The sequence below is a fragment of the Pongo abelii genome, chromosome 1 (genome assembly GCF_028885655.2).
Source record: "Pongo abelii isolate AG06213 chromosome 1, NHGRI_mPonAbe1-v2.0_pri, whole genome shotgun sequence".
NCBI lineage: Eukaryota > Metazoa > Chordata > Mammalia > Primates > Hominidae > Pongo > Pongo abelii.
In genome coordinates, this window is record NC_071985.2 from 228124761 (window position 1) to 228149018 (window position 24258).

At 57.7% G+C, this 24258-nt stretch overlaps 1 protein-coding gene across 1 annotated transcript in view; it reads right to left on the minus strand.

The window, feature by feature from the left end:
• Window positions 1-213: 213 nt before the first annotated feature.
• KCNAB2 (potassium voltage-gated channel subfamily A regulatory beta subunit 2) overlaps window positions 214-24258 on the minus strand; it is a gene marked incomplete at its 5' end in the record, with an annotated part of 112898 nt that continues 88853 nt past the window's right edge. The window contains 12 exon segments of the mRNA NM_001133242.1: window positions 214-2919; window positions 4051-4139; window positions 4654-4774; window positions 5913-6007; window positions 6096-6216; window positions 7054-7139; window positions 10235-10279; window positions 11052-11138; window positions 12481-12524; window positions 13974-14018; window positions 16233-16277; window positions 19250-19329. Coding sequence (NP_001126714.1) covers window positions 2830-2919; window positions 4051-4139; window positions 4654-4774; window positions 5913-6007; window positions 6096-6216; window positions 7054-7139; window positions 10235-10279; window positions 11052-11138; window positions 12481-12524; window positions 13974-14018; window positions 16233-16277; window positions 19250-19329 — 948 coding nt within the window. The 3' untranslated portion in view covers window positions 214-2829.

Below are 24258 nucleotides of genomic sequence, written 5' to 3' on the forward strand. Positions count from 1 at the left end.
TGGGAGAGATGGGGGTGCAGGTCTTCTGACCACCCTGTCCCCATTCTCTGTCCTCGCTCTCTCTCCACGGGCCCTTGCCAACCCACCTGGCCTTGGCTGCAGGCTCCGGTTTGGGGGACGCCCCAGGCCCTGCTGCTGGCGGCCTTTTCCTCCCCTCCCGTGTCACCCTGGCCCAACCCTGACCCCGAGAAAATGAGAGGAGCAAAAAAGGCGCAGAGACCGATGGGTTTGGGCTTTATTTTGTCATTCCATAAATACGGTGGCTGTGTCGCGGTCTGAGTCTCGTTTGGAAGCTCGAGGCATAGGACAGTCTCTGCCTAGGTAGGGAATGCAGTTAGCTGAGGAACCACGGTCGGTTTAAAAAAAAAGACTGCGGGAGGGAAAAAGCACATTATATACATGACTGGACAAGGACAGTAGGTAGGAGGAAGCCCCGTCACTCCTCGGGACCTGGGATCTGAGCACAAAGCTGAGTGGGAAACAGTGGGGGCTCTGCAGCGCCCAGCAGGGCCAGCGCCCTCCTTTCTAGACCCCGACTGCCCTTGGTCTTCTGTCCTTTCTTGGATGGTCCTACCCAACACCCCCTCCCGAGAGGGGGCACCTGGTCCCAGGAGGCAGAGCCCCCTCACATCCTCCCTGTAGATGGGTGTGGAGCAAACAGGACATCCAGGAACCAGGTTGTGGAAAGAGCTGCGCCAGAGGCTGACTGCATCCTGACACCGGGGCCTGGCCTCTCTGTGTTTGGCAAACCCGCAGCCTTTGGGGGCTCAGCTGCCCCAGGTGTACCTCACGTTAAGCAGCAGTGCCCACCCCGGGTACCACCTCACGCGCTAGTCCCTCTTCCAACAGTGGGTGGGGCTGGGGTGGCAGTGGGGATGGGGCCAGCCACCCTCCCTGACGGCGAGGGTGGGCCACCTGCCCTCTGGCACCACTGGCCACTGCAGGACCCTGTCCAGGAAGGAAGCAGGCGACCCCCACCTGGGCCTGGGACCATAGGCTGGGACCTCCGTTGGGAAGGGACTTCCCCACCCCACACTCACAGGGCTGCTTCTGGTGAAGCAGGCAGCAGGACTGAGTGGAGACCCCTGGGACTTGGTCTACGAGGAGGAGCAAGGGTTCTAGGCGCCAGGGGCAGCATGAAGGTGGGTCGGTAATAGCAGAAGCTGATCCGTCTCCTCCCCTCACCCCAGCCTCTCCCCGCTGGCCTTTCTGACTTTCACACGTAGTGTCCCAGGCCTCAGCCCAGCCAGGACTGGACAGCAGGCTCCTGCAGGACAGCAGGGTGGAGCCTTCTGGAATAGTGGCTCCTCCAAGGGCAAAGCGGGAACAGAGGTGCCTGCACTGAGGGTGCGCCCTGGGGGCAGGAGACACAGGCTTCCCTATGGAGCTAGCTGGCGAGGGGTGGGGGTGGCTTCGGTGGAGCCCTGCCCCGCAAGGTCTGCAAAGCCTGGGTACTGCTTGGGACACAGGCCTGGGCCTGTAGGTGGCACCCCGCACCTGCAGACTTACTGGCACCCCTAGCCCTCTGGCCCAAGCTGCACGGGGGCGTCACTCTGGCCTGGCCTGCCCTCTCCCCTCTCCCCAGTCTGTTCCAGGTGTCAGGCAGTGGGAGGGGCTAACCAGCCCTGGCCATCTTTCCAGGGAGAGGTTCCCTGAGGTTTTTTCCTACATTGTGGGGGCTGCTGTGGGGGTGCAGCCCCCAAGTCCTGGGCACAGAAAACCCCAAGGACCCTTCCTTACCGAAAGGGTCCAAGCATGCTCTCTGCAAAACCCAAGCCCACCACCTCGGTGCAGAGCAGCGGCCTGGGGTGGAGGGCGGCTTTAGAGACAGTCTACAGGGGCCAAGAGGAGTGCATCCTTGTGCACAGGGCCGGCCCCTGCTGCCACTTGCTGCGGTGTGGCCAGCAGCCGCCGTGCAGCTAGGAGCACATGACCACAGGGCCTTCTGGGGCCAGGACAGAGGGGTGGCCAGACAGAGGTGCTTGCCCCACTGGGACCCTTCCCAAGCGCTCTGGGCCTCACTGGCATGAGGCTCATCATTGGTGTGTAGGAGGAAGACGGTGGGATGCTAAGCTAGAAATCATACCCCTACGCTTTTTGTGGCTCCCAAACTGCAGAGTCAATCCCCCTGGGGTGCCTGCCCCTGCCAGCAAGGGTGGGGGCGGGTGGGGGTCAAGGGCCAGCTCGAGCTTGGTAGGCATGGCCCCTGCTGGGACCCAGTGGGGCAGGTTGGAGCAGAGAAGGATGGGGGAGGAATCTGGGGTCACAGGCCCCAGATTCCTGGAACCCTTGGAAAGTGGGAGGTGGAGGAAGACCCCCAGTGGGGAGGCCCTGCCCCAGCAACCAAGGCCCTGGCAGAAGGGGCCCCTCGATGGGCCAGACCCCTTTCCCCTCTCCCCCTACACCAGGTAGGGATTCTCAGCAGAGGAGAGGCCGGCCCTGCCCGCCCCAAGGACCCAACCAGGCCTTGGCCTGGCCTTGACTTTGGGAACCTTGGAAATCTTTGGGCCTTGACTTTGGGAATCTTGGCTATGGCTGGGAGAAAGCTGGGTGGTCTTGGAGGATGAGCAGAGGTGACAGGCTTGGGTGGGACCGCTTGAATGTCCTTCCTAACTAGTGCCGTCCCCGGCACAGACTGGACTTCGACATCGTCCAGTGAAGCAGTGGGTGGTGTCTGGCAGCGACTTGGGAGATCATTTCCCGATGACGTCACAGTGTGGTGTTTTCTCTTGGATGCAAACCACACTCTTCACTTGGCTTCAAAACAGCTTAAGCGAGCGGACAGAGACTGGGAGGGAACGGAAACTGTCCGAGCAGGCGGGGGGCGGCTTAGGATCTGTAGTCCTTTTTGCTGTAGGGTTTATTGCCCAAAATACTATCAATCTCGTGGATAATGGAAGACGACAGTTTTGGAAGGACCTGCGTGCAAGAACAAAAACAAATCAGAATCCCACCAACAAGACGGGCCGGGCCTGGCCTGGGGAGGAGGTGGGGCGAAGCTCTTCCAGATGGTCAGCTGGCCAGGCCCAGGTTACCCCATCACATCTGGGCTCCATCTGAGGCAGATGGAGGCCACGCTGCTTTTGTGTTTCAGAAGGTTTGGGGCAGAGAGGAAGCATGCCTGGGTCTGTGCACTCCCCCTCAAATGTCAAGGTGCCCTAGAACCTTCCTGAAGGGTGGTGGCAGCAGTGACATTAAATGCAAACTCCAGGCCAAATGCTGGACTTCCATGTCCATGACTGCTTTTTCCAGCTGCGCCTGCCTCAGCTAACAGCACCGCCACCCTTCCGGGTGACACACTCCGGGGGCTGACTTCGACCTCGCCTTCTCACCCCCACATCCAGTTTGTCAGCCAGTCCCGGCTGACATCTTCCCAAACATCCAGGATCCAACCACCACTCCCGTCTCGGACCCGCAGCTGCCACTTCCCACCAGGGCTCTCTGCTTCGACTTTTGCTTCCTAAAGCCTCCCCGACGGAACAGCCAGAGAGCAGGCTCCCTTTCCAGGCTGAGCTGCAGCTCGCCCTCCTCTGCCCACAATTTTGCCACAGCTCCCGTCTCACTCAGAAGTCGTTGGAGGTGTGCGGTGCCTCTCGGGATCTGCCCCTCTGCTCCAGGCCTTTTTGGGCCTTTGCATCAACTGTTCCTGCTGATGGAAGGTTCTTCCCGCAGGCATTTGCGTGACTTACTCTGCATCTCTCAAGACTGCTCAAGCACCACCTTCTCAACAAGCCCACCTGACAGGCCCCCTTGAACCTGAGTCTGCAGCGCCACCGTCCCTGGCCCCAGCTCCCTCCCCTTGTCTCTGGCTTGTCTCCTACGGCGCTCGTCCACCCCGACACACATTCTAACCTCCTTGTTTCGTGCAGTTAGTGTTCATGTCTGTTCCTGCTGGAAAGCAAGCTCTCCAGGAGCACAACTCTGATGGTTCACGGGCGCATCCTGAGCGCCTCGAACAGAGCCTGGCACGCAGGACGAGCCTGGGAGGATGCACTGGACGGGGCTCGGGCTGGGATGGGCGCTCTGCCCAGCAAGGCCTCTCACGCTCACCTGTATTGCCCCAATGTTCTCCATGAGCTGGTCCGCGTTGGAGGCCCCCAGGAGCACGGAGCTGACTCCCTCGTTCCTCAGGCACCAGGCTGTGGCGGCGAGACCCAAGGTGAGGGAGAAACACCCACCACAGGGGCCCCTGATGGGTCCGCCTTGCGCCTGACTGGGCCGAGAGACCCAGCATCTTGGTCTGGGGGGCTGAGGGGGCCTAGGAAGCCCTACAGTGCTGGGCACGGGCTTTGCCCAAGAGGTGGCTGGAGGCGGCATGGGGGAGCCCGCTGCTCCCTGATGGAGAGGTGGCCCAAGTGCTCAGTGCTCCCCATCCTCTTCCCATGAAAGTGGGAGCCCCATTACCCATGGCTGGCAGATGGAGGGGGTGGCCCAGGTCCTCAGGGACTCCTGACATCCCCCTAGAGGCATGGAGTCCCAACCATGCCCCTTAGAGCCTGATTACCTGAGGCTGGCTGGGGGATGATGTCCAGGGATCCCTTCCCTGTCTCCCCAGAGACACTGGCCCCATGGCGACCCCACCCTGTTACCTACGGCCAGCTGGGGCAGGTTCTCCCCAGGGGCACTGGCCCCATGGCGACCCCACCCTGTTACCTATGGCCAGCTGGGGCAGGGTGCAGCCCAGGCGCTCGGCGATGGCCTGCAGCTCCTTCAGCTTGGCTTGCTGGCGCCGGCCCTCCTCACTCAGGATCTTGTCCTTCAGCCACTGGTAGCCCTGGTTGTGGGGGAGGGGAGCGGCACAGCTACAGATGAGAGCAGGTCACCTGGACCCCCATGTGCAGGGGGCCGATGGGCTCATTCCTTCTGGACCCTTCTCCCTCAAAGGGGCTCTTCTCATCTTGAAGCCAGGGCAGTGCCCCTACCCCAGGCCTCTCAAGTAGGGGAGAGTGGGCAGTGGGCCGGGCACGGGCTGGTGGATGAGCGGGGCCTGTCCAGGCTCTGAAGTGCAAAGACTGTGGTGCTGGCCCAACCCCAAGTCAGGACAAGGAGGCGAGGTGCTGGCCTTCCTTCTCTTAGGAAACTTGGCAGCCTGGGATCTTGGCTGCCACCCGTGGCCCAGAAGAACCTCCTGGCTCTAGGGGAGTGCTCTCTCCCCGGCCATCCCCCCCAGAGGATTGCAGGGCCTCCTGGAGGGGTGCCCTGACCTTGCTGTGGGGTGGGAGAGTGGGGGGCCAGGCCATGTTGCCCTGGAACCCAGGGCTGTGGGCCCCGGTGCTGAGACTGCTGGCTGGGCAGACTTTCTTGACCTGCTCCTTGTTCTCCAGATCCTGCAGTCTGGGGACCCCCCTGAGTCCCCACTCGGAGGTTGTGTGGTGGGGAGGGGCGCCTCTCCCAGGGTCACCTCCATGGGGCTCTGCAGCCCCCATCCCGGAGCCCAGGCCCAGGGGTCTCAGAGTTCTGAATGCTGGGCTGTGGTGGGGGGCAGAGGTGGGGGGATGTGGTGGGGAATAGAGATGGGGGAATGTGGTGGGGGCAGAGGTGGGGGGATGTGGTGGGGAATAGAGATGGGGGAATGTGGTGGGGGCAGAGGTGGGGGAATGTGGTGGGGGCAGAGGTGGGGGGATGTGGTGGGGGCAGAGGTGGGGGGATGTGGTGGGGGCAGAGGTGGGGGGATGTGAAAGGGCCTCTCCGCCTGGGCCTGTGCCACAGGCTGGGCAGCCCCTCTACACATGGGGTCAGGCCAGAAGGGGCTCCATGTTCTCACGCCAAGGAGCCCGCCCCCAGCAGACTGAGGTGGGAGCAGCTACGGCCCCCGGAACCCCTGCCCAGCACCAAAGCAGTCGGCCCAAAGGTCCCACCCGTCCAAAATGCCTGTCCCCTGCCCGTCCCTCCCCACCAGGCTGTTCCTTCACCTTCAAGGAGGCTCTTGAGTAGGGTGGGATGCCACTGTCGTACTTGCCAGAAACAATGCCACAGGCCAGAGGGGACCAGGTCATGGCGCCCACTCCTGAAGAGGAAAAGCAGGTGGAGTCAAGCCCTGGGCCCGAGAGCGGGGGGTGGGGGGAGGGCGGGGCGAGGGGCCCGAGGGTGCCCACCTATCTTGTGGAACAGCTCCGGCAGCTGCACCTCCACCTTCTCGCGCTGGAACATGTGGTACTCAGCCTGCTCGCAGATGGGCGGGGTCAGGTTGAACTGCCGGGCCACCGAGTAGGCCTCCTGTGAAGGCAGAAAGGGGCCCCGCGGGCCCTTGCCTGTGAGTAGGTGGGGGGCTGCCGGGGCAGCCAGGGAGAGGGCACCAAGGTGTCCCCGGAGCAGGCTGGCCCAGCAGCTGCAGCCCGGGCTCCCCACCGCTCACACTCATAGCTTCCCTGGGAGCCAGCGAGGCCCTGGTGAGCTGGGAAAAGGAGGTAGGTGGTGGGACCCCCAGGCCGGAGGGTCCAGTTATGAGCAGCCCAGGCCCTGAACCACACAGCCTGGATGTTAATCTTGGCCCAAGCTGCGTGACCTTGGCATGTTACCGAACCTCTTTGTGCCACAGTGTCCACATCTGAAAAATGGGCTGCCTGCGGCACTCACCTGGTAAAGGCACCGGTGAGGACTGCATGTGAGAGGGTCTCTGTGAAACCCTTGACCCTAACAGCACCGGGCATGTCTCAGGAGCCCAGTGGAAACAGCTGACGGTGTTGTCACCCCAGAGTGCTTGCTGAGCTCCAGGGCATCTGCTAAGAGCTTCACACTAGCTCTCTCAGGGACTCCTCAGAATGGCCCCATGGGGGCTTGCCTAGCAGATGTGTTCTACAGGTGGGTAAACAAGCTCAGAGAGGTTAAGCCATTTGTCCAGGGCCACACAGCGCTGGGATCCATGCGGAATCCCCATCTGCAAGGCGTACAGACATAACCACCACACTCCACCATCCTGTCCTTCCCTTAGCACCCAGGCATCGGTGCAGTTGGGACCAAAGGCACAGACCCCGCCAGAGCTTTGGGGTCTCCATACGCAGCCTGTGCCGGGAGTCTGTGCCTGGACACACACATGCTGCGCGGCCGCCGTACCATGATCTCCATGGAACTCCAGCGTGACGTGCCCCAGTACATGGCCATCCCCTGGTTGATGACGTGGGTCATGGCGCGGACGGTCTCTGTCGTGAGAGAAAGGGAAACCGCAGGTGGGGGGTGGCCAGGGCTCAGGGCCAGCCTCGGGACATTCTGCAAACACAGGCGGGACGCTGGGAGGAGGGACAGGGGCTGCGAAGATGTCTTGCAAGCAGTGTACTTCCTGGCTCTGAAGTTGGGTGTGGGAGGGGTTTTTTGGGATGAAAGAGAAAAGTAAGCCACAATCCTAGAAGTTGGTCATGAAAACAGTTTCCCCGACTGGTTACAGGCCTATGGAAATGTTGAAAAATGGGTTATGGATGGACCGTGATGTTTCTATGGCAGATTATAGGGGACAATCGAAGAATGTGGCTCTGGACTGCAGAACTGGGGGTTCTCTGGTCTGGGGAAGATTCGAGGGCCCCGATCACTCAGGAAGGACCAGGTGAACGCATGAAAGTTACAGTCAGATTGGCGGCAGGAGGGACACGTGTTTTTGCGTTTCTGGTCTCCTACTTTGGGCTATTCCAAAGTCTAATTGGAACAGAGAGTGGGCTGGATAAGGAGTTGTGGCAGGACCTGGGGCGCCGTATGGTCCCGGAGAGTAGGGCTTCGGGGCTGAGCTCATGTTTCCTGTCATGTCCAGGAGACTGAGAAGCGGGCGTGGAAAGCCTTGTAAGACCATGGCCCAGGTTCTCAAACCAGCCCAGCACCAGGCCAGAGTCCCAACCCGCCTGTCCCCTGGCAAGGGGTGGTCCCAGGGCCACAGGGGTCTGGGTGCTCCTCCTGTAAGGGGCCAAGGCCTGGAGTAGGACAGTTTTGAGGCTCCATGAGCCCTGGGAACAACCTGAATCGTGGACGGCAGAGACTCCTAAGGCCGTGAGGATGAAATCGCGGAGACTCCACGCTGGCCTTTTAAAGAAGAGAGGAGGGACCTTTGCCCCCGCGACACAGTGGATTCTTCCCAGTATTCAAAAATGTTTTTGAGACATAACAATCTGCTGGTTATAGCTCCCTCTCAGCCTCATGGGGGATGTTGTGATTTTAAAAACACAACTTGGTGTCAAAATTTCAAATTTCAGAAGCCTCTTAGCTTTGCAGGGCGAGGGACTATGGCGCTAGGCTTCTCACGGGTCGGATACAGTGCTTGCAAGTTCGACCGCCAAAGGCAGTGTGGGAGTGAGTGGGAGTGCACGTGTTTCTAAAAACAGCAACAACGTTGACCCTGGAAAAGCCCTGGCTCTCCCTAAGTGCCTGCTTGTCCTTTGCCCATGCTGCATGGAAGCTGAGGTCCTGAAAATGCTGGGAGTGGGGCTGATGGGAAGGAAGGATGGAAGATGCTGGGTTTGTTCTGCAGGCTCCACCTCGGAATGGCAACGAGGCCACAAAGTGGCAGCGCTGGCTTCCCGTCCACTTCTGTTTTGGGGGTTGCTCCCTGAGTGCCCCTTTACTGAAGTCCACCCTTAGCAGAACCTGGGGCCTCCTAAAGGCTAGAGCTGAGGCCACTGGGGTTTCTGGGGTGGCGGTCTTGGCAGACTCACCCAGGACCCCTGGCAAACCACCCTTGGCTTCCATGCTTGCAGGCCCAGCCCTGCTCTCTGCTTGCTTCCAAGGTCAGAGGTTGTGGCTCCTGGGAATCCTCTCTGTCCCCTCCTGGGGGTGGAGACCTGGGAAGGAGTCTGAACTCTCTGGGCCACCTCCCTGGGCCACCTGCTTTAACTGCCAACACCGATAGACCCTCAGGAAGTGCCTGGTTGGGAAAGTTTGAGGAGAACCTAGAGGGTCCCAGGAGAATCTCTGACTACATCCTACCCAGGTCCGGGCTCCTGGCCTGGCCTGGCCGGCCTTGTGGTTTTTTAGAAACACTCTCGGGGCACCTGTGAGCATGCAGCGTCATTTCCCGATTCTTTTCAGCCAAGGCTTAGGTCCACATGCTAGACAGAGGGAAGCCAAGGCCCCCAAGGCCAGCCCCGTTCCCTAGCTCTCCCTCCCTGGCAGCTGTCCCAGGTCTCCAAGGTCCCAGCCAGTGAAACCACACGCTGCCCTGCGGCGCTCCTTCCATGCGGTGATGGGGAGACGGGGCTGATGGGGCAGGAGCCTCTGGCTGTCCTGAGGTGGGGAGTCCTAGGCAAAGGCCCCTGGACTCCCTGGAGGATCTGGGCAGAAGCAGGCTGGACAGGGAGCCCACATGAGGGAGCACCCTGCGCTTGTGCCCAAGTGTGATATCAGTGGCCCCAGACCCAGGGACAATTAGGGACAACTGTCCTTCACCTCAATATTTAATGCTGTTGAACAGAGGTAGGAGGACTGGATCCTTCTAGCTGCTGCCAAAACCCACAGCATCTCCTGCCGCATCACAAATAATACATGGGGGGTCAGGTGGCAGCACCAGTTGGCAGACAGGGGCCCAGGCCCAGGGAGACCGACACCTGCCCTTGGGGTGGGGTCCTGGGGCCCTTAGCTGTGGGGAGGGCAGAGAGACTGTGCGTGGCCAGAGGCCACCCCCTGGTTTCAGAAGGCTGCCGGCTCCTGTAGTTATTCTTTCAGGAGGAAAATGACTCCATGTTGATGGAGAGCTTTGGCCACCTGGTGAGAGGGGACACGCAGCCAGCATGCTGTCCGAGGAGCAGCGTACTGTGGACGGGGCAGTGTGCCAAGCCAGGTGATCTCTGCCTCCAGGAGAGACAGGAGCTTAGCAAACATAAACCATGGAGGAGCTGAGACTCGGTGGGGGGCCGTGTGTTCTGGGGTCCCTGACGGCTTTGCTCCTTGTGGAAACCTGGTCTTCCCCAACCCTTCCCATGGCACCATCCAGGGTCAAGGCTCCAGGTGGGGAACACAGCATCCTGAGATCAAGAGGACCCCCAGCCGCCGCGGAGCTCAGCAGTGCAAGCCCAGGGGTGGGGGCCATGCACGGGAGGAAAGAGGAACGAGGGGACGGGGGGGCTGGGGGCGCGGGGCTCCAACACCACTTTGCTTTTCCTTCACTTGCAAGGTGTTCTCATAGGGTGCTCTTTCCCCTCTTTATGCATTTTATGGAGAAGTTTCTCATGGGGTGAAAGAATCATGTAAATAAAAATACTGTCTCATAAAATGCAGCTTGGACACAGAAGTCAATAGTCAGGCCGGGGGCACTGTGTACCTTCTATGATGAATGTCCTTGACTTGGAGGAACTAAATGGGTCCCCTGGTGATAAAAGAAAGATTTAAAGAGACCAGAGTTGATAGCTGGGAGCACTGAGAGGCGTGGCACAACGAAGGCACAGCGGGGAGGCACAAATCACCGTGCAGAACACGCGTTTAGTTAAAAAGGAAAAAATATATCAACACACGCACATGCGTGCTGTATATGAACAAATAAAAAACAATAACTGGAACACAACTTAACTTTCAAGTCCCTGCAGCAGCAAAGCACACATGGAAAGATGCCTGTAGCAGGAGGATGGGGGAGCAGAGGGGGCTGAGATTGCAGGAGTATAAAGAATAAAAAATGCCAAAGTAACCAAAACCGATTTTCAAAGCGCTGAACGCTTCTTCTCCTCTATGTAGTAATTTATCCCCCAGAGCAAAAAAGACCCCCCCAAGCTTCCCAATGGATGGTGATTGGAGAGAACACTGCAGTCAGAGTCCCCACACTGCAACTTCACTTAGCTGCAAAATAGCAGCTGCAGTTCCACTGCGGCTCTGACTCGGAGGGCGGATCGGCCGGGGTCCAAAGCGAGGACAGGGACTCAGCCTGGAGGTGACGGGTGCACCTGGCTAAGGGTCAGCAGCCAGAGGCTGAGCTCACCCCTATTGAGGGGAGGCCTGCCCCCTCACCCCCCACCCTGGACCTGGCCTCCTCTCACGGCTCACCCGGGTGCCCAGCAGGGCCCATGCTGGTGGCCTCTACAACCCCAGGTTCAGACCCTTCAGACACCACCCAGGCCTAACCGGTGGTGCTGCCGCAGACCACCTACCTTCCATCGGGGTGTTGGGGTCCGGGCGGTTGGCAAACACCACATCCACGTACTCCAGCTGCAGTCGCTCCAGAGAAGCTTTCAGACCTGGGGGAGGACCGGGTGGGGGGCATCACTGCTGTGGCTGCATCTCCACAGGCACCTGGGCCCATCCATGACCGGCTCAGGGAACAAGAGATGGAGAAGAGGCCTCTGGCATCTGGAAGCTTCCGGAAGCTGATGGAGGTCGTGAAATGCCACGGCAGAGGTGGGGACACATCCCACAGGGAGTGGGGGGATCTCCCCTTCAGGAGGACGTCAGGGGACCACAGGCCACCTGTCCTTAACTAAATGAAGGGGAAGCCCCTCCTCCCTTAGACAGTATACCCTCCTCTGAGGCCACTGTGTTACAACAGGGAGATCACCTTATCTATCACATGTGGAGGAGGGCCACACCTGCTGCCTGTCCCATCAAAGGCAATAGTGTCTATGGTCGGGCGTGGTGGCCCATGCCTGTAATCCCAGCACTCCGGGGGGCCAAGGTGGGCACATCACTTGAGGTCAGGAGTTTGAGATCAGCCTGGCCAACATAGTGAAACCCTGTCTCTACTAAAAATACAAAAAAATTAACTGGATGTGGTGGTGGGCACCTGTAATGCCAGCTACTCAGGAGGCTGAGGCAGGAGAATTGCTTGAACCCAGGAGGCGGAGGTTGCAGTGAGCCAAGATCGTGCCGCTACACTCCAGCCTGGGCAACAAGAGCAAAACTCCATCTCAAAAACAAAACCAAAAACAATGGCAATAGTGTCTAAAACGCCCAAGCCACCCGCTGGTGCTTAGAGCAGCTCAGGACACACAGCCGGCAGAGTGAAACGCTGGGTTGGGGTGGGGAAGATGGGAGTGGGTGGCTTGCCCCCCCAGGTGATTTTCAATGGAATGATCTATTACCTCGAAGAAAATAAACATGGATAGGAAAGGCATAAAGACAATAAAGATACAGCAAGGGCCAGACACCCCGGTGCCTTGCTCCGGTGCCCGCCAGTGCTGAGCCCCGGGCTGTGTGGCGTGCACCTTCTCCGGGGCGCTGTGGGCATCCCAGCCACCCTTGCCGGGTGTGCTCTTACTGTCCCTATTGCACAGGTACTGTGGCAGAGGCATGGGGCAGGGTGCCCCTTGCTGAAGACCCACTCAACCAGTGTGGGGCCGAACCTGGATTGAAACCCAGGCTGGTCTGTGGTCTGTGCTCAGCCACCAGGCTGCCCTCGTTCCCTGCAGGGTCCTGCTGTGCTGCCTGGGTGGAAGGAGAGGGTCAGGCCAGAGCACCGGGTGCCCCGGGATCGGGCCCTCGGTGGGGTAACTGGGGGGGTCGGGCCCTGTGCTGCCTTCACTTTGGCCTCCGAGGATGATCCCACAGGTGTGGGGGCCCTGAGGTGCCCAAGCGCGTCCTCACCTTCGATTATGTGCTTCCTGGACAGGCCCCGCTCCGTCTCCGCCCTGGAAAACAGGCCGACCGCGTGTGATGTCGCCAGCGGTTTTGGTACCCTGGCCCCTCCCAGAAAACGTTTATGATGCAATGTTAGATGCAAAAACAGGGTCAGCAAATGCCGTGTGGGGTCGGATTCCACTTTGGGGGTAGGTAACCGAGGCTACAGGGCTGAACTCCCAGAGGCCCAGGGGGAGGCCTGGTTACAGGGTTCAGAGGGGAGGGGGGCATCAGGAGGGGGTGAGGGGCTTTGATTTTCAACCTAACCCATCTGTTTGATTTGGACTTATTATTATTATTATTTTTAAATTAAGAACACATCAGGCTGGGCACAGTGGCTCATGCCCGTAATCCCAGCACTTTGGGAGGCTAAGGCAGGAGGATCACTTGAGCCCAGGAGTTCAAGACCAGCCTAGGCAACATAGTGAGACCCCATATCTTAAAAAAGGACAAATTAAGGCCAGGCATGGTGGCTCACGCCTGCAATCCTAGTGCTTTGGGAAGCTGAGGTGGGCAGATTACTTGAGCTCAGGAGTTTGAGACCAGGCTGGACAGCATGATGAAACCCCATCTCTACAAAATACAAAAAAAAAAAAAAAAAAAAAATTAGCTGGGCATGCTGGCATGTGCCTGTAGAACCAGCTACTTGAGGCGGGAAGGTCACTTGAACCCAGGAGGGTTCAAGTCCCAGTGAGCTGGGACTACGCCACTGTACTCCAGCCTGGGTGACAAAGTGAGACCCTGTCTCAAAAAAAAAAGAAAAAGAAAGAAAGAAAAAGGACAAATTAGTCAGGCATGGTGGCACATCCCTGTAGGCTGAGGTGGGAGGTGCGCTCGAGCCCAGGAGTTTGAAGCTACAGTGAGCCGTGACTGTGCCACTGTGCTCCAACTTGGACGACAAAGCGAGACCCTGTCTCAAACAAAAAAAAAAAAAAAAAAAAAAAAAGAATGAATGAATCGTAGTTATAATTCCTATGAGCCCAAGTGTGTCCAGCCCAGAAACTATGGAGCTAGACACTTGGAGACCTGCAGGGGTGACAGGCGGCCCAGGGAACTTGGAGTGGTTTGGGTAGTTCACAAATTTTCTGTGTTTTCCATAATTTTTATGATGTTACCATAGTGACCAGGAAAAAATAATCCATGTAAGTAAAAAGAAAAGTTAAGCGAGGTTTTTGTAAAAGGCAAACTCAGCCACAGCTACTTTTCTGGATTTGACGTCCCTTGACAGGGACAGGCACCAGGCATAGCTGATGGCTGCAGAAACACCAGCTCTGCCCCTGCTGGGGACAGGAAATGGCACTGGGCCGGGGCCTGTCCAGGACAGACCCCGACCACTCTCCCTTCTCAAGGAGGACTGTCCTCCCACCACCCCAGGAGCCTTCTAGGTCAGGGGTCTCTGGGGAGCACGGGGCTGTGGCTGCTGGGCCGGGGCTGGAAGCATCGCCAGCTGTTGCACCTACTTTCCGCCCCAGAAGATCTTGGTGGTGATGACGAGGCTGGACCGCCTGCGGAACAGAAGAGAAAGAAGGGGTGTGATAAGCCTGGCCTCTGGGGGGTCCTCCTTCATCCCCGACGTCCTCATCTCTCACACAGAGGTCCTGAAAGCCCTCCTGCCCGGGAGCCCGGGGCATGAAATGGGCACTTCTCCATCATATGATGTGTATCACATGCCAAGCCAGGGTGCGTGGGCTCCTCATGGAGCCAGGAGGCAGCCACCGAGGCAGTAACTGTGAGTCAGGCAGTGGGAGTTGGACAGCGGGGGGCCTAGTGTGACCGGAGCCCGGAGGAGATGCCTTCCGCCCAGGATGTGGGAGGGGGGCCTGGCTCGGGAATACGAGGGGCGCATGGATTTGGTCCAGGTAGAGGAAGCGGCAAGAGCCAAGGCTGGAGGAGGCCAGGTGTGGGCCAGGGGGCAGGGGCGGGCTCTGGGGGAATCTGGCAGGAGTTGAGGATGGAAAGATGTGGGTGGGAGGCAGGCAGGGAAGCTCTCTGCAACATTCCCTACAGAATGTGACACGTGTTGCAGAAAATCTGTGTGGGACGGCCTGGTCGGGGTAACTTGGGGGGCACCGAGGGAGGGAGGGGAGGCATAAGGACGGCCTGGTCAGGGTAACTTGGGGGGCACCAAAAGAGGGAGGGGAGGCATAGGGAGCCCAAGTGTGGCCAGGCCAGTGGGGTTCTGGGTTTGAGTAGCTGAGGCAGAGAACTCTGAGGATTTGGGCTTGAGCAGCACGAAGGGAAGTAATCGTTCTTCTGCTCTAAGTCCACACGAGACAAATGCCCATACCAGTGGCTTTGTCCTGGTGGGATGGGGGATAATGATGGCTCCTCCCAGCCACGTTTGACCTTGACCCCTCCCAGAGGAGGGAATACTTCCCACCCAGGGGGTGACAATGACCTCCGGGGGCCCCATGGCTGAGCTTCTTTCCCACCCGCGTCCCGGGCTGCTCAGGGAAGCAGCTCACGAGGCTGGAGTAGGAGGCCTCCTTTGCCTCCAAAGCATCCGCCACAGAGCTCTGGCAGGGGCAGCATCACCTCCAGGAAGAGGGATCACCCCACACCACCTCCATGCACATTCGCCAAAGACATGATCAGGGGATTTGCTAATACGTGCAATTTCCTTTAATTACAGGGTGATGAGGAATTTGTTTTGGGATCAGAGTTGCCAAAAAACAAATTTGATGGGACAAGAGGAAGGGGTGTCAGGAATCCATGGCGGAGGGGGTGGGGGCTCCCCCGGCACTGGGATTCTGAGTGGCACTTGGAGGGGAGGGAGGAGGGAGGACCAACTTTATAACTGCTTCCGATGTTTCTGAAAATAAAGACACATTTATTAAGAAACAGGGCCCTGGGGCTTGTCAGCACCTTCAGATAAAGCTGTGTCCAGGGGTCTGGGGAGCCTCAAAATGTAGGCAAGTGCTCAGCCCAGTTGGTCCCAAGGTAGGTGAGGACCTTGGCCTGGGAAGGGCCCATAGGCTCCTGGGAGAGAAGGGTGGATGGCCCCCGATCTGCGACCTTTGGGCTCCATCACACCCGGGGACCGCTCCCCTGTCTATGCTGGAGGGGACCACTTCCCAGGGGAGTGTGACATGTCCCGCCCTGAGCTGGGTGGGTGATTTACAGACTTGGGGCCACTGACCCTCAGGATAGCCCTGCCGGAACGGTCCCACACACACCCCCTTAAAGATGGGAACAGTGAGCTCCAGAGAGGCTGAGACGCCGCAAAGGTCCTGTGGACAAAGTGCAGGGTAGCATACAACCCCAGGCCCCCAGGCTCTCTGAGCCATTCCCCTCTGGCCCCCTGGCTCCCCTGACCCTAAATGCTCCAGCCAAAGAAGTGGAAGGGCTTTGCACCCCCATCTTCTGTAGCAGCACGCCTTTGCTGTACCCAGGCCCGTTCTCACGCCAAGCTCTTTTTGGCCTGACACTTTGCAAGCAGCGACCCTGGCACTCTGGGTCTCTGTGGATGAGTTGGGACAGAAGCGGAGTGGGCAGGCTAGGGTTGGGGTGGACAGTGTATTCGGCCTCCCTTCAACTTCTTTCTCAAGCAGAGTCACCTCCTCCTCTTGGAGAACTGAATTTTCCTCTCCACTTCCCAGCAAGAAAAATGTGGGGACTTGCGGGCCTTACAACACTGCACGACAGGCTGACGAGGCTGACCCTGGGATAGTTCGCCTGCACCCACCCCAGGGACAGACCGCAGAGAGCAGGGCCATTACCTCCATCCTTTCTTCTTAATGATGTTTCCCAGTACCACTTCAGCCCTGCAAAACAAGACACCGAACTCTCATCACAGCCAAACAGAAAAATCAAACCCAGACCCACTGTGGCCACTGGCCACTTGATTCCCTCTGTGAAAATGTCACTGGGGCCAGACAGCCAGGCTGTTAATACCCGCCTTGGCTCAGTAGCTCATTCCAGAGAGAGGGCTGGCCTGAGGGAGCGGGAACAGCTGTGTTATTGCCCCTGACTAGGATGGCTGTGGCATGTTCCCCTGCCGTCGCGTGTCTAAGCAGTGGCGGCCCCAGCTCTCACAGAGAAGGAAGGAGCTGCTGTCGAGCTTGGTAAAGCCAGCATCCCATTTCCTAGTCAGCTGAAAATTCACCGGGGAAAATGCCTGGCAACATTAGGTGGGCAAAATTTCCAGAGAAGTATCTTGTTTTTTTTTTTTTTTTTTTTTTTGAAATGGAGTCTCACTCTATCACCCAAGCTGGAGTGCAGTGGTGAGATCTCGGCTCTCTGCAACCTCTGCCTCCTGGGTTCAAGCAATTCTCCTGCCTCAGCCTCCCAAGTAGCTGGGATTACAGGCACATGCCACCACATCTGGCTAATTTTTGTATTTTTAGTAGAGACGGGGTTTCACTATGTTGGCCAGGCTGGTCTTGAACCCCTGACCTCGAGTGATCGGCCCACCTTGGCCTCCCAAAGTGCTGGGATTACATGCGTGAGCTACTGCGCCTGGACAAGTATCTTTTTTTAAAGTTAAATTATTCATCAAGTGCATGCTGTGTTTTGAGAGACAATCAACATGTACTCAGGGTCAAGGGCTGGATTTCCAGCAGACGTGCATGCTTGTGTATATGTGTGTGTATACATGTGTGCATGTGTGTGGGTGCACGTGTCCCTCTCATTTCCTGCATTGAACGGCAGACAGTCAGATGCTAGGCGGACCACTGTCTGTCCTGTTTGGCATCACTCTGGGTCCTGCACCAAACTCAGGCCAGCTGGGGGCATGGGCGGCTGACCCAGCCTCGCCTGGCACTGCAGCACTGGATTAACTTTGAAGAACTTTCTGCTTGTAGCAAAATGTTTCTGAGCAAAACAACAGACGGAGAATGATCCGTACTCTGTGCTACATTCCAATTATAAAAGCGCCTGAGTCATCCACTCAGAAATAATGGGCTCTGATTTGCAAGCTGTTTAGCATGCGCTCTGAATGCTCCTCATTTATGGTCAAGACGCACAGAAAATTCACTCAGCCCTAGGCCTCTTCCTTTTATTCCTTGGTCCCTGATTTGGGGATCAGGAAAGGAGGAGAAAGAGAGAAAAGCTAGCAGTGATCTCTGGGGCAGAGGAGCAGCAGACAGTGAGTTACCTAAGCCTGTGGCTTGTGGCTCTGGCTGTGAATTTGGTAGGACTCACATCTGTTCGCAGGACACAGAAATCCTGCAGCTCTCTGAGAAGCATGCAAATTAGTGTCAGCAGGAGAAGCAGGGGGCCTTGGGAAGATACGGGTTTGGCCCCCTGCAAGCTGCCTCTTAGCCTCCCCCAAACTCCCCAAAGCAGTTTCTCCCTGCCTATCCCCGGCACGCAGCACCCAGCTCCCCTGTGAGGGCACTGATGGGCATCCACCGGGGGCTTAGCTCTGAGCTGGACAGAGGGACGGCAGTGGCTGGCCCAGGAGCAGAGGGCAGGGGATCCCACAGAAACAGCGACCTGAGGGGAAGCTGCTCCCTGACTCCCTGGCCTTCCGGCAAGCGGCTTCCGAGAGGCTGGAGGCTGCTGGAGACCCAGTGAGCTTGCCCAGCTCACCAGCTCTGGGTGTCCACTTAAACAGGGGAACATGGAAACTGCGAGTGACAGAGGACGGAGTGTGACTGCTGTGACATGGGGTGTGCCCAGCCTCATCCACAGAGGCTGCACGGAGCTGCCTCCCACACGTTCTTCAGGGCAGCATAACCCAGGCCAAAGCAGGCAGCGAAGAGGTGGGGGGCTCGGGAAAGGAGGTGCCTCTCGGCTTGGCATCTGCACTGGGCTTTTTGACCTCAGACCCCTCCGCTGGGCTCATCTGTCTGGAAAGCTGTTCACTTTGATGGGAAGCTGCTGCCAGTATGGAGGGAGTGGGAGGGGGCTTTGCCATCCGGAGGGCCAAAAGGGCTGCAGATGGGGGCTGGAGGCGGTTTGAGGGTCCAAGCGGCAGCCCCCAGGGCTGTGCGCTCCCCAGGCTCTGGGTGGGAACTTGAGCAGGGCCCAGTTGGGTTCCCTGCCACTGGGTGCTCTGGGCCCCGCTGCAGTTGCAGGTAACCACCCAGGGCCCACGAAGCAGCTGCGGGCCAAGCAGCTATGGTGCACAGCAGCCCAGGCCTGCAGCCTGCTCGGCTGATGGGAACTTGGCTGGCCCCAGGCAGGAGGGGGGCAGAAGGAGGATGAAGAGAGGGCCAACAAACGATTTCACAAACAAAAGCTGACTTCTGGAAACCCGATGCAGGAGAGTGGATGATTTAATTACAGCCAGTCTTTAAAATTGAAGCCAACAGCCTAGCTGAAGAGGACTGAGCTTTTACATAATTGAGCAGGAAAGTTCACTGCCAACATGGGAAGTGCTCCCCACAGCACTCGGCCGGAGCCTGCCCTCCCCAGCTCTGAGGCCCTGCAGGCCCTGCAGCCCTAGTTGCACAAGTGAGACATGAAATGTCAAAATGTCAGGCACATCAAGAGAGCCCAGGACAGCAGCTTAATCGCGCCTCTCACCCAGCACAGCATCTTTGGCACCAGAGGGACTGTGGTCCCCCTGTTGACTCCACGGGGAGTTCAGCAAGTGACCAGTGTCCAAGCGTTCTGCAATTCCAGCCCCATGAAAATAGTACCTCCTAAAGCCATTCAGAGTTTAAGAATGAAAGTAGGGTGCAAGGTGCATTTGTGAGCACTCTTGGGAATGCGAGTGGCAGGAATCCCTGCAGCTCTGGCTCTGCCCAGGCATTCTGAACCACTTTTTCCCATGTGAAAAGACACGTACTTGCCGGCTGCATAGACTTCTGCTGTATCGAAGAGGTTGATGCCATTATCATAGGCCAAGGCCATGAGCTGCTCTGCCATCTGAAACGAGAAAACCGACACTGTCCTGCCAGCCGGGGGTGGGGCCCAGAGGCCTGGGAGGCCTCCCCGTGTCCACGCCCTGCCCTCCTGGGCCCGACAGGCTCCCCTGTGGGGTCTCTCCTTGCCCTCTCCTGCCACAGGACAGGGATGGAGGCAGCTCTCAGTAACAAACCCATTGAGAAGAATAAAGAAGGCAAAAGGAATGAAGAAACTGCCAAGGACTGCAGATTTCTTGAGAGCAGGGACCCCATCAGTTGGGGTCATCACAGGGCTTAGCACCTGTACTGGGCTGAACAGTATCCCCACAGAATTCATGTCCACTCAGAAGCTTAGAGGTGACCTCATTTGGGAATAGGGCCTTCTTGAATGTAATTAGCGAAGATGAGGTCGTACTGTGTTAGGGTGGGTCCTAAACCCTATGTGACTGGTGATTTACAAGGAGAGAAAACGCAGACACAGAAGTCCATGAGACTATGAAGGCAGAGACCAGAGTGACACGTCTACAAGCCAAGGACTGTTGGCAACCCCCAGGAGCTGGAAGAGGCATGGGGCAGACCCTCCCCCAGAGCCTTTGCAGGGAGCCTGGCCCTGCCGACACCTTGGTATCAGACCTCTGGCCTCCAGAAGGTGACAGAAGGGTGTCTGTTGTTTCAGGTCCCCAGGTTATGTTACTTTGTTACAGCAGTCCTAGGAAACCAAGGAAGTCCCCAGCAGGGGCTCTGTGGACGTTGCTGGGATGAGTCTATGTCCTTAAAGCCAGGGCTGTGTATTCAGTTGTATCTCATTGAATCTTTCCCAGCACCTGCACATGAGGACTGAATCGTTATTTTTGTAGATGGAGCAACTGACGCCCCACAGCTGGTGCATGGCGGGTGACATCCATTCTGGCCTCTTGGCCAGTGTTTCTCCAATGGCACATACTCCCGGCCCCGAGTGGCACTGCTGTGTGGTGGCTGCCTCGTGGGCAAGATCGATGAATGACTGCCCGAGCTAAACACGCTGTCCGTCAGACTTTGCTCCGTGGCTGCTGTCAGGATGCGATTGTGCTCCATGAGCAAAGAACTGGTTGTGGGGTGGGACTCATGGAGCCAGGTGAGCCCCTCTGCAAGTGACAGCTCCCTCCAAGAGGCTGGAGAGAAAGGTGCCCCTGAGCTGCTGGCTGTCGGACAGGGCTGCTTCCCTCTGAGTGTCACACTTCCCCAGGTGCGGCTCAGAGCACTGGGCCTCACCAGCAGCAAGCCCAGCATGGGGTGAATAATTCTTAATAACCCTCAAAAACCGTAGGACAGAAAACCAGCCAGGGGTGGCTTCACAGGGCTGCGTCTCTCTTTTCTGAACTCAGAAGCCCTTGTGGCCAGGAGGTATGGAGAGTGAGGACAGTGTCCTGTGGGGACCACGGGTAGCCACCGCTGGGGGGCACCCATGGGAGAAGGCCCATGCCCAAATGCTGCGCGTGGGAAGGCGGGCCTGGTGCTAGAGATCTGACAACTTCTCAAGAGAAGCCAGAAAGGCAGCATGTTTGTGGGTGGGGGGGTGTATGGAAATCTGGCCGGCAGCCTGGCGATGTTGGCACTCATCCCCAAACATCTCAGACATTGAAATGCAGCACAGCTGAAGCTGAGCCCCGGTTAGTGAGCAGCTGTGATTTGAGTCAGGAAGCCCAGGGGTGGAGGCCGTCGGTTTTCAGGATCCACCGGCCGGGGCTCCGTTGCTGTCTTCTCACTGCAGCTCAACTGCCCTGAGGCATCAAACGCATCTGCCGCCCGAGGGATCTGCTGCTGCCCCCCCAGCCTCCTCCTCCCGGATGTGCCCACTGAGGGAGAGCCCAGGAATCTCTCCCCACCTCTAGCACTTTCCTTCCCAGCACCAGGGCTCCAGCACGGACAGACAGGCGGCTTGTTCACCTGCTCACTGCTTCCTCCTCGTCTTCCTCCTGACTTTTCCCTGATGCCTCCCACATCCAGGCCCAGGAGGAGAGAGCCCAGGAGGGCACAGTGCGCCGGGCCCCAGTGGGGCTAAGTCTGTGGTTAGGGCACTCACGCTCCTGGCAGGGCTTCTCAGAGGAGGGGACCCACGGCTCCGTTTTCCGTTTTTGTATTTCAGACACGTGTATTTTCTTATCCCCCATCTTTCTTCCAGGAGGGGTGGCACACTACCCATATGTTTGTGCACTTTGATTTTTTCACTCACAATACGTCCTAGAAACAAATCCACACCTGCTCATGAAGATCCCTTTCATTCTTTTTGTTTAATTAAAACATTACTGCATTTATCAAAGAGACTTTTCTAAGTTGTGGTAAAATATCTATAATGAAATTTACTATTTTAACCTTTTTCAAGCGTAGTTCAGTGGCAGTAAGTACATTCGCATAGTTGTGTAACCATCACCACCATCCATCTCCCTGTCATGTTCCTAAACTGAAACTCTGTACCCATTGAACAGTAACTCCCCTTCCCTGCTCCCTGCCTCCAGCCCCAGCACCCACCATTCTCTGGTATTTATGAATTTAACTACTCTAGGCACCTTAGACAAATGCAGTCACACCGTGTGTCCTTTTTGTGGCTTGTTTCAGTGAGCATAATGTCCTCAAGGTTCAAGGTTCATCCAAGGGGTATCACATGTCCAGAATATCAAAGACTGGGGTTTTTTTTTTTTTTTTGGAGATGGAGTCTCATTCTCTTGCCCAGGCTGGAGTGCAGTGGCACGATCTTGGCTCGCTGCAACCTTTGCCTCCTGGGTTCAAGAGATTCTCCTGCCTCAGTCTCCTGAGTAGCTGGGACTACAGGTGCATGCCACCAAGCCCGGCTGATTTTTCTATTTTTAGTACAGATGAGCTTTCACCACGTTGGCCAGGCTGGTCTCGAACTCCTGACCTCAAGTGATCCGCCCGCCTCAGCCTCCCAAAGTGCGCCCGACAAAGACTGGGTTTTGAAGGGTGTTTAGGAGTTTGTCAGGCAGGCAAGGGGAGAGTGGGTGGGGGAGGGGCACTCTAGGCCCTGGGGCTGGTGTGGGCCAGGGAGGGCAGCCTGCAGCAGCATCAGCTCCCGGGAGCTCTCGCTCACCTGTGCTCAGGTCAAACCCCGGGGAGCCCTCCTTGACTAATCCTCCCATCACTGGAGCATGAAGTTCAGCCACTGCCGGGGCTTCCCCTGCAAATTAGTCCAGAATCTGACCCCTCTCCCTACCTCCACTGTGCGCACCCTGCTCTGAGCCTCCAGCAGCTCTTGGGTGGTTTCTCACAATAGCCTCCTAGCTCTCTGCTTCCATCCTCTCTCCCTGCACCTTCCCCAGGCAAAGCGTGGTCCATGGGCCAGCATCAGCATGGGATCAGCAGTGTAGCCTCCCAGGCTCCACGACAGCCCTGTCACATCAGGATGTGCCTTCTGAGTACATGGGATCGTGCACACGCTGAACTTCGAGACACCCTCATGACTCGCCATTCCCAGCGCAGCAGCCAGGGCGAGCCTTGGCAGACCTTTTAAATCCGGTCAAATTTCCTCCATGCAAAAGCCCTCCAGGGGCTTCCATCTCGCAGAGGGTCAAAGCCAAAGTCCCCACCAGATCTGCACCCTGACCCCCAACTCTATCCCCTGCATCCCCTTCTCCCCAACACTCGACCTTAGGGCTTTGCCTTGGTGCCTTGGTTGTCCCCTTGGCCCCCGAAGGCTCTTTCTCTGGACCACCACGTGGCTTCCTTGCTCGCTTCTGCTTCTTGACCACCCTGTCGTCAGGACCCCGCACCCCTGCCCTCCTTTTTCTACTTTCTTCTCTGCAGTCAACTAAATAACAGTTCTCCAAAGGTATCAGGTCCCTGGAACCTGGGAATGTGACCTTAGGTAGAAAGAGGGACTTTGCAGATGGGATTAACGTGAGTACTCTGCGATGGGGAGAATGTCCTGGCTTAGCTAAGTGGGCCCTCAGTGCCATCACAGATGACCTTATGAGGACGAGACAGACGAAGACTTGACAGACAGAAGAGGAGGAGGGAGAGTGTCCACAGGGGCAGAGACTGGGGGATGCGGGCACAAGCCAAGGAAGGCCAGCAGCGCCAGACGCTGAAGAGGCCGGGAAGGGTCCTGGCCTGGAGAAGGAAGCCCGGCCCGGCTGACTCCTGGACTTAGGCCGGGAAAGGTCCTGGCCGGCAGAAGGGAGCCTGGCCCAACTGACTCCTGGACTTAGGCTCAGGGGTACCGAGTTGGGATCTCTGGCCCCCAGAGCTGTGAGAGAATATGTTGCTGCTGTTTTCAGCCGCACACTGGTGGCTATTTGTTACAGCAGCCACGGGCAGCTCACACCCTCTCCACAGCACATTCGACCACTGGAGACGGTGTCCTGCCTGCCTCTTTACCCTGTCGCCCTCTCTAGAAAGAGAGTGACTGGGAAGAGGCTGGAAGCAGGCAGAGAGCTGGTGCTAGGCAGGGGCTCCGCAAGCCTGAGGCGGGTGCTCCTGGCTCTGCTCTGCCCACCGGGAGGCCTCCCACTCCTGCTCATAGACTAAGAACAAAGGGCTCAGTGCTCTCCATTCCAGAGCACGGTGGCCCTGAACACGCCTGGCTCCCTCCAGGGAGGAAAGCCCAGCCAATCACAGAAACCTGTGGTCATCACAGACCCCCAAAGGCGTGCAGACAGCCGGATCGGCAGGGTCCGGCACGGCAGACACCAACCCTAACCTCACCTGTCCCTCAGCAAAAACTAAGCCACCATACAATTCCAGCTACATCCAGGGTGGCACCTGGGATTGGCAGGACCAGAGGCAGGAAAGAGAGGGAGGGACTCATGGCATTGTGGGGCTGTGCTTTCTCACTATTTTATTTATTTATGTTTTTATGGCTATGATTTTGCTGTAATTTCTCTTCCAGGTTTTTCTGCCCTTTCCCTAGAAAACTGCAGCTCTACTCCACAGACTGCTGTCTATGCTGGCTGCGTTT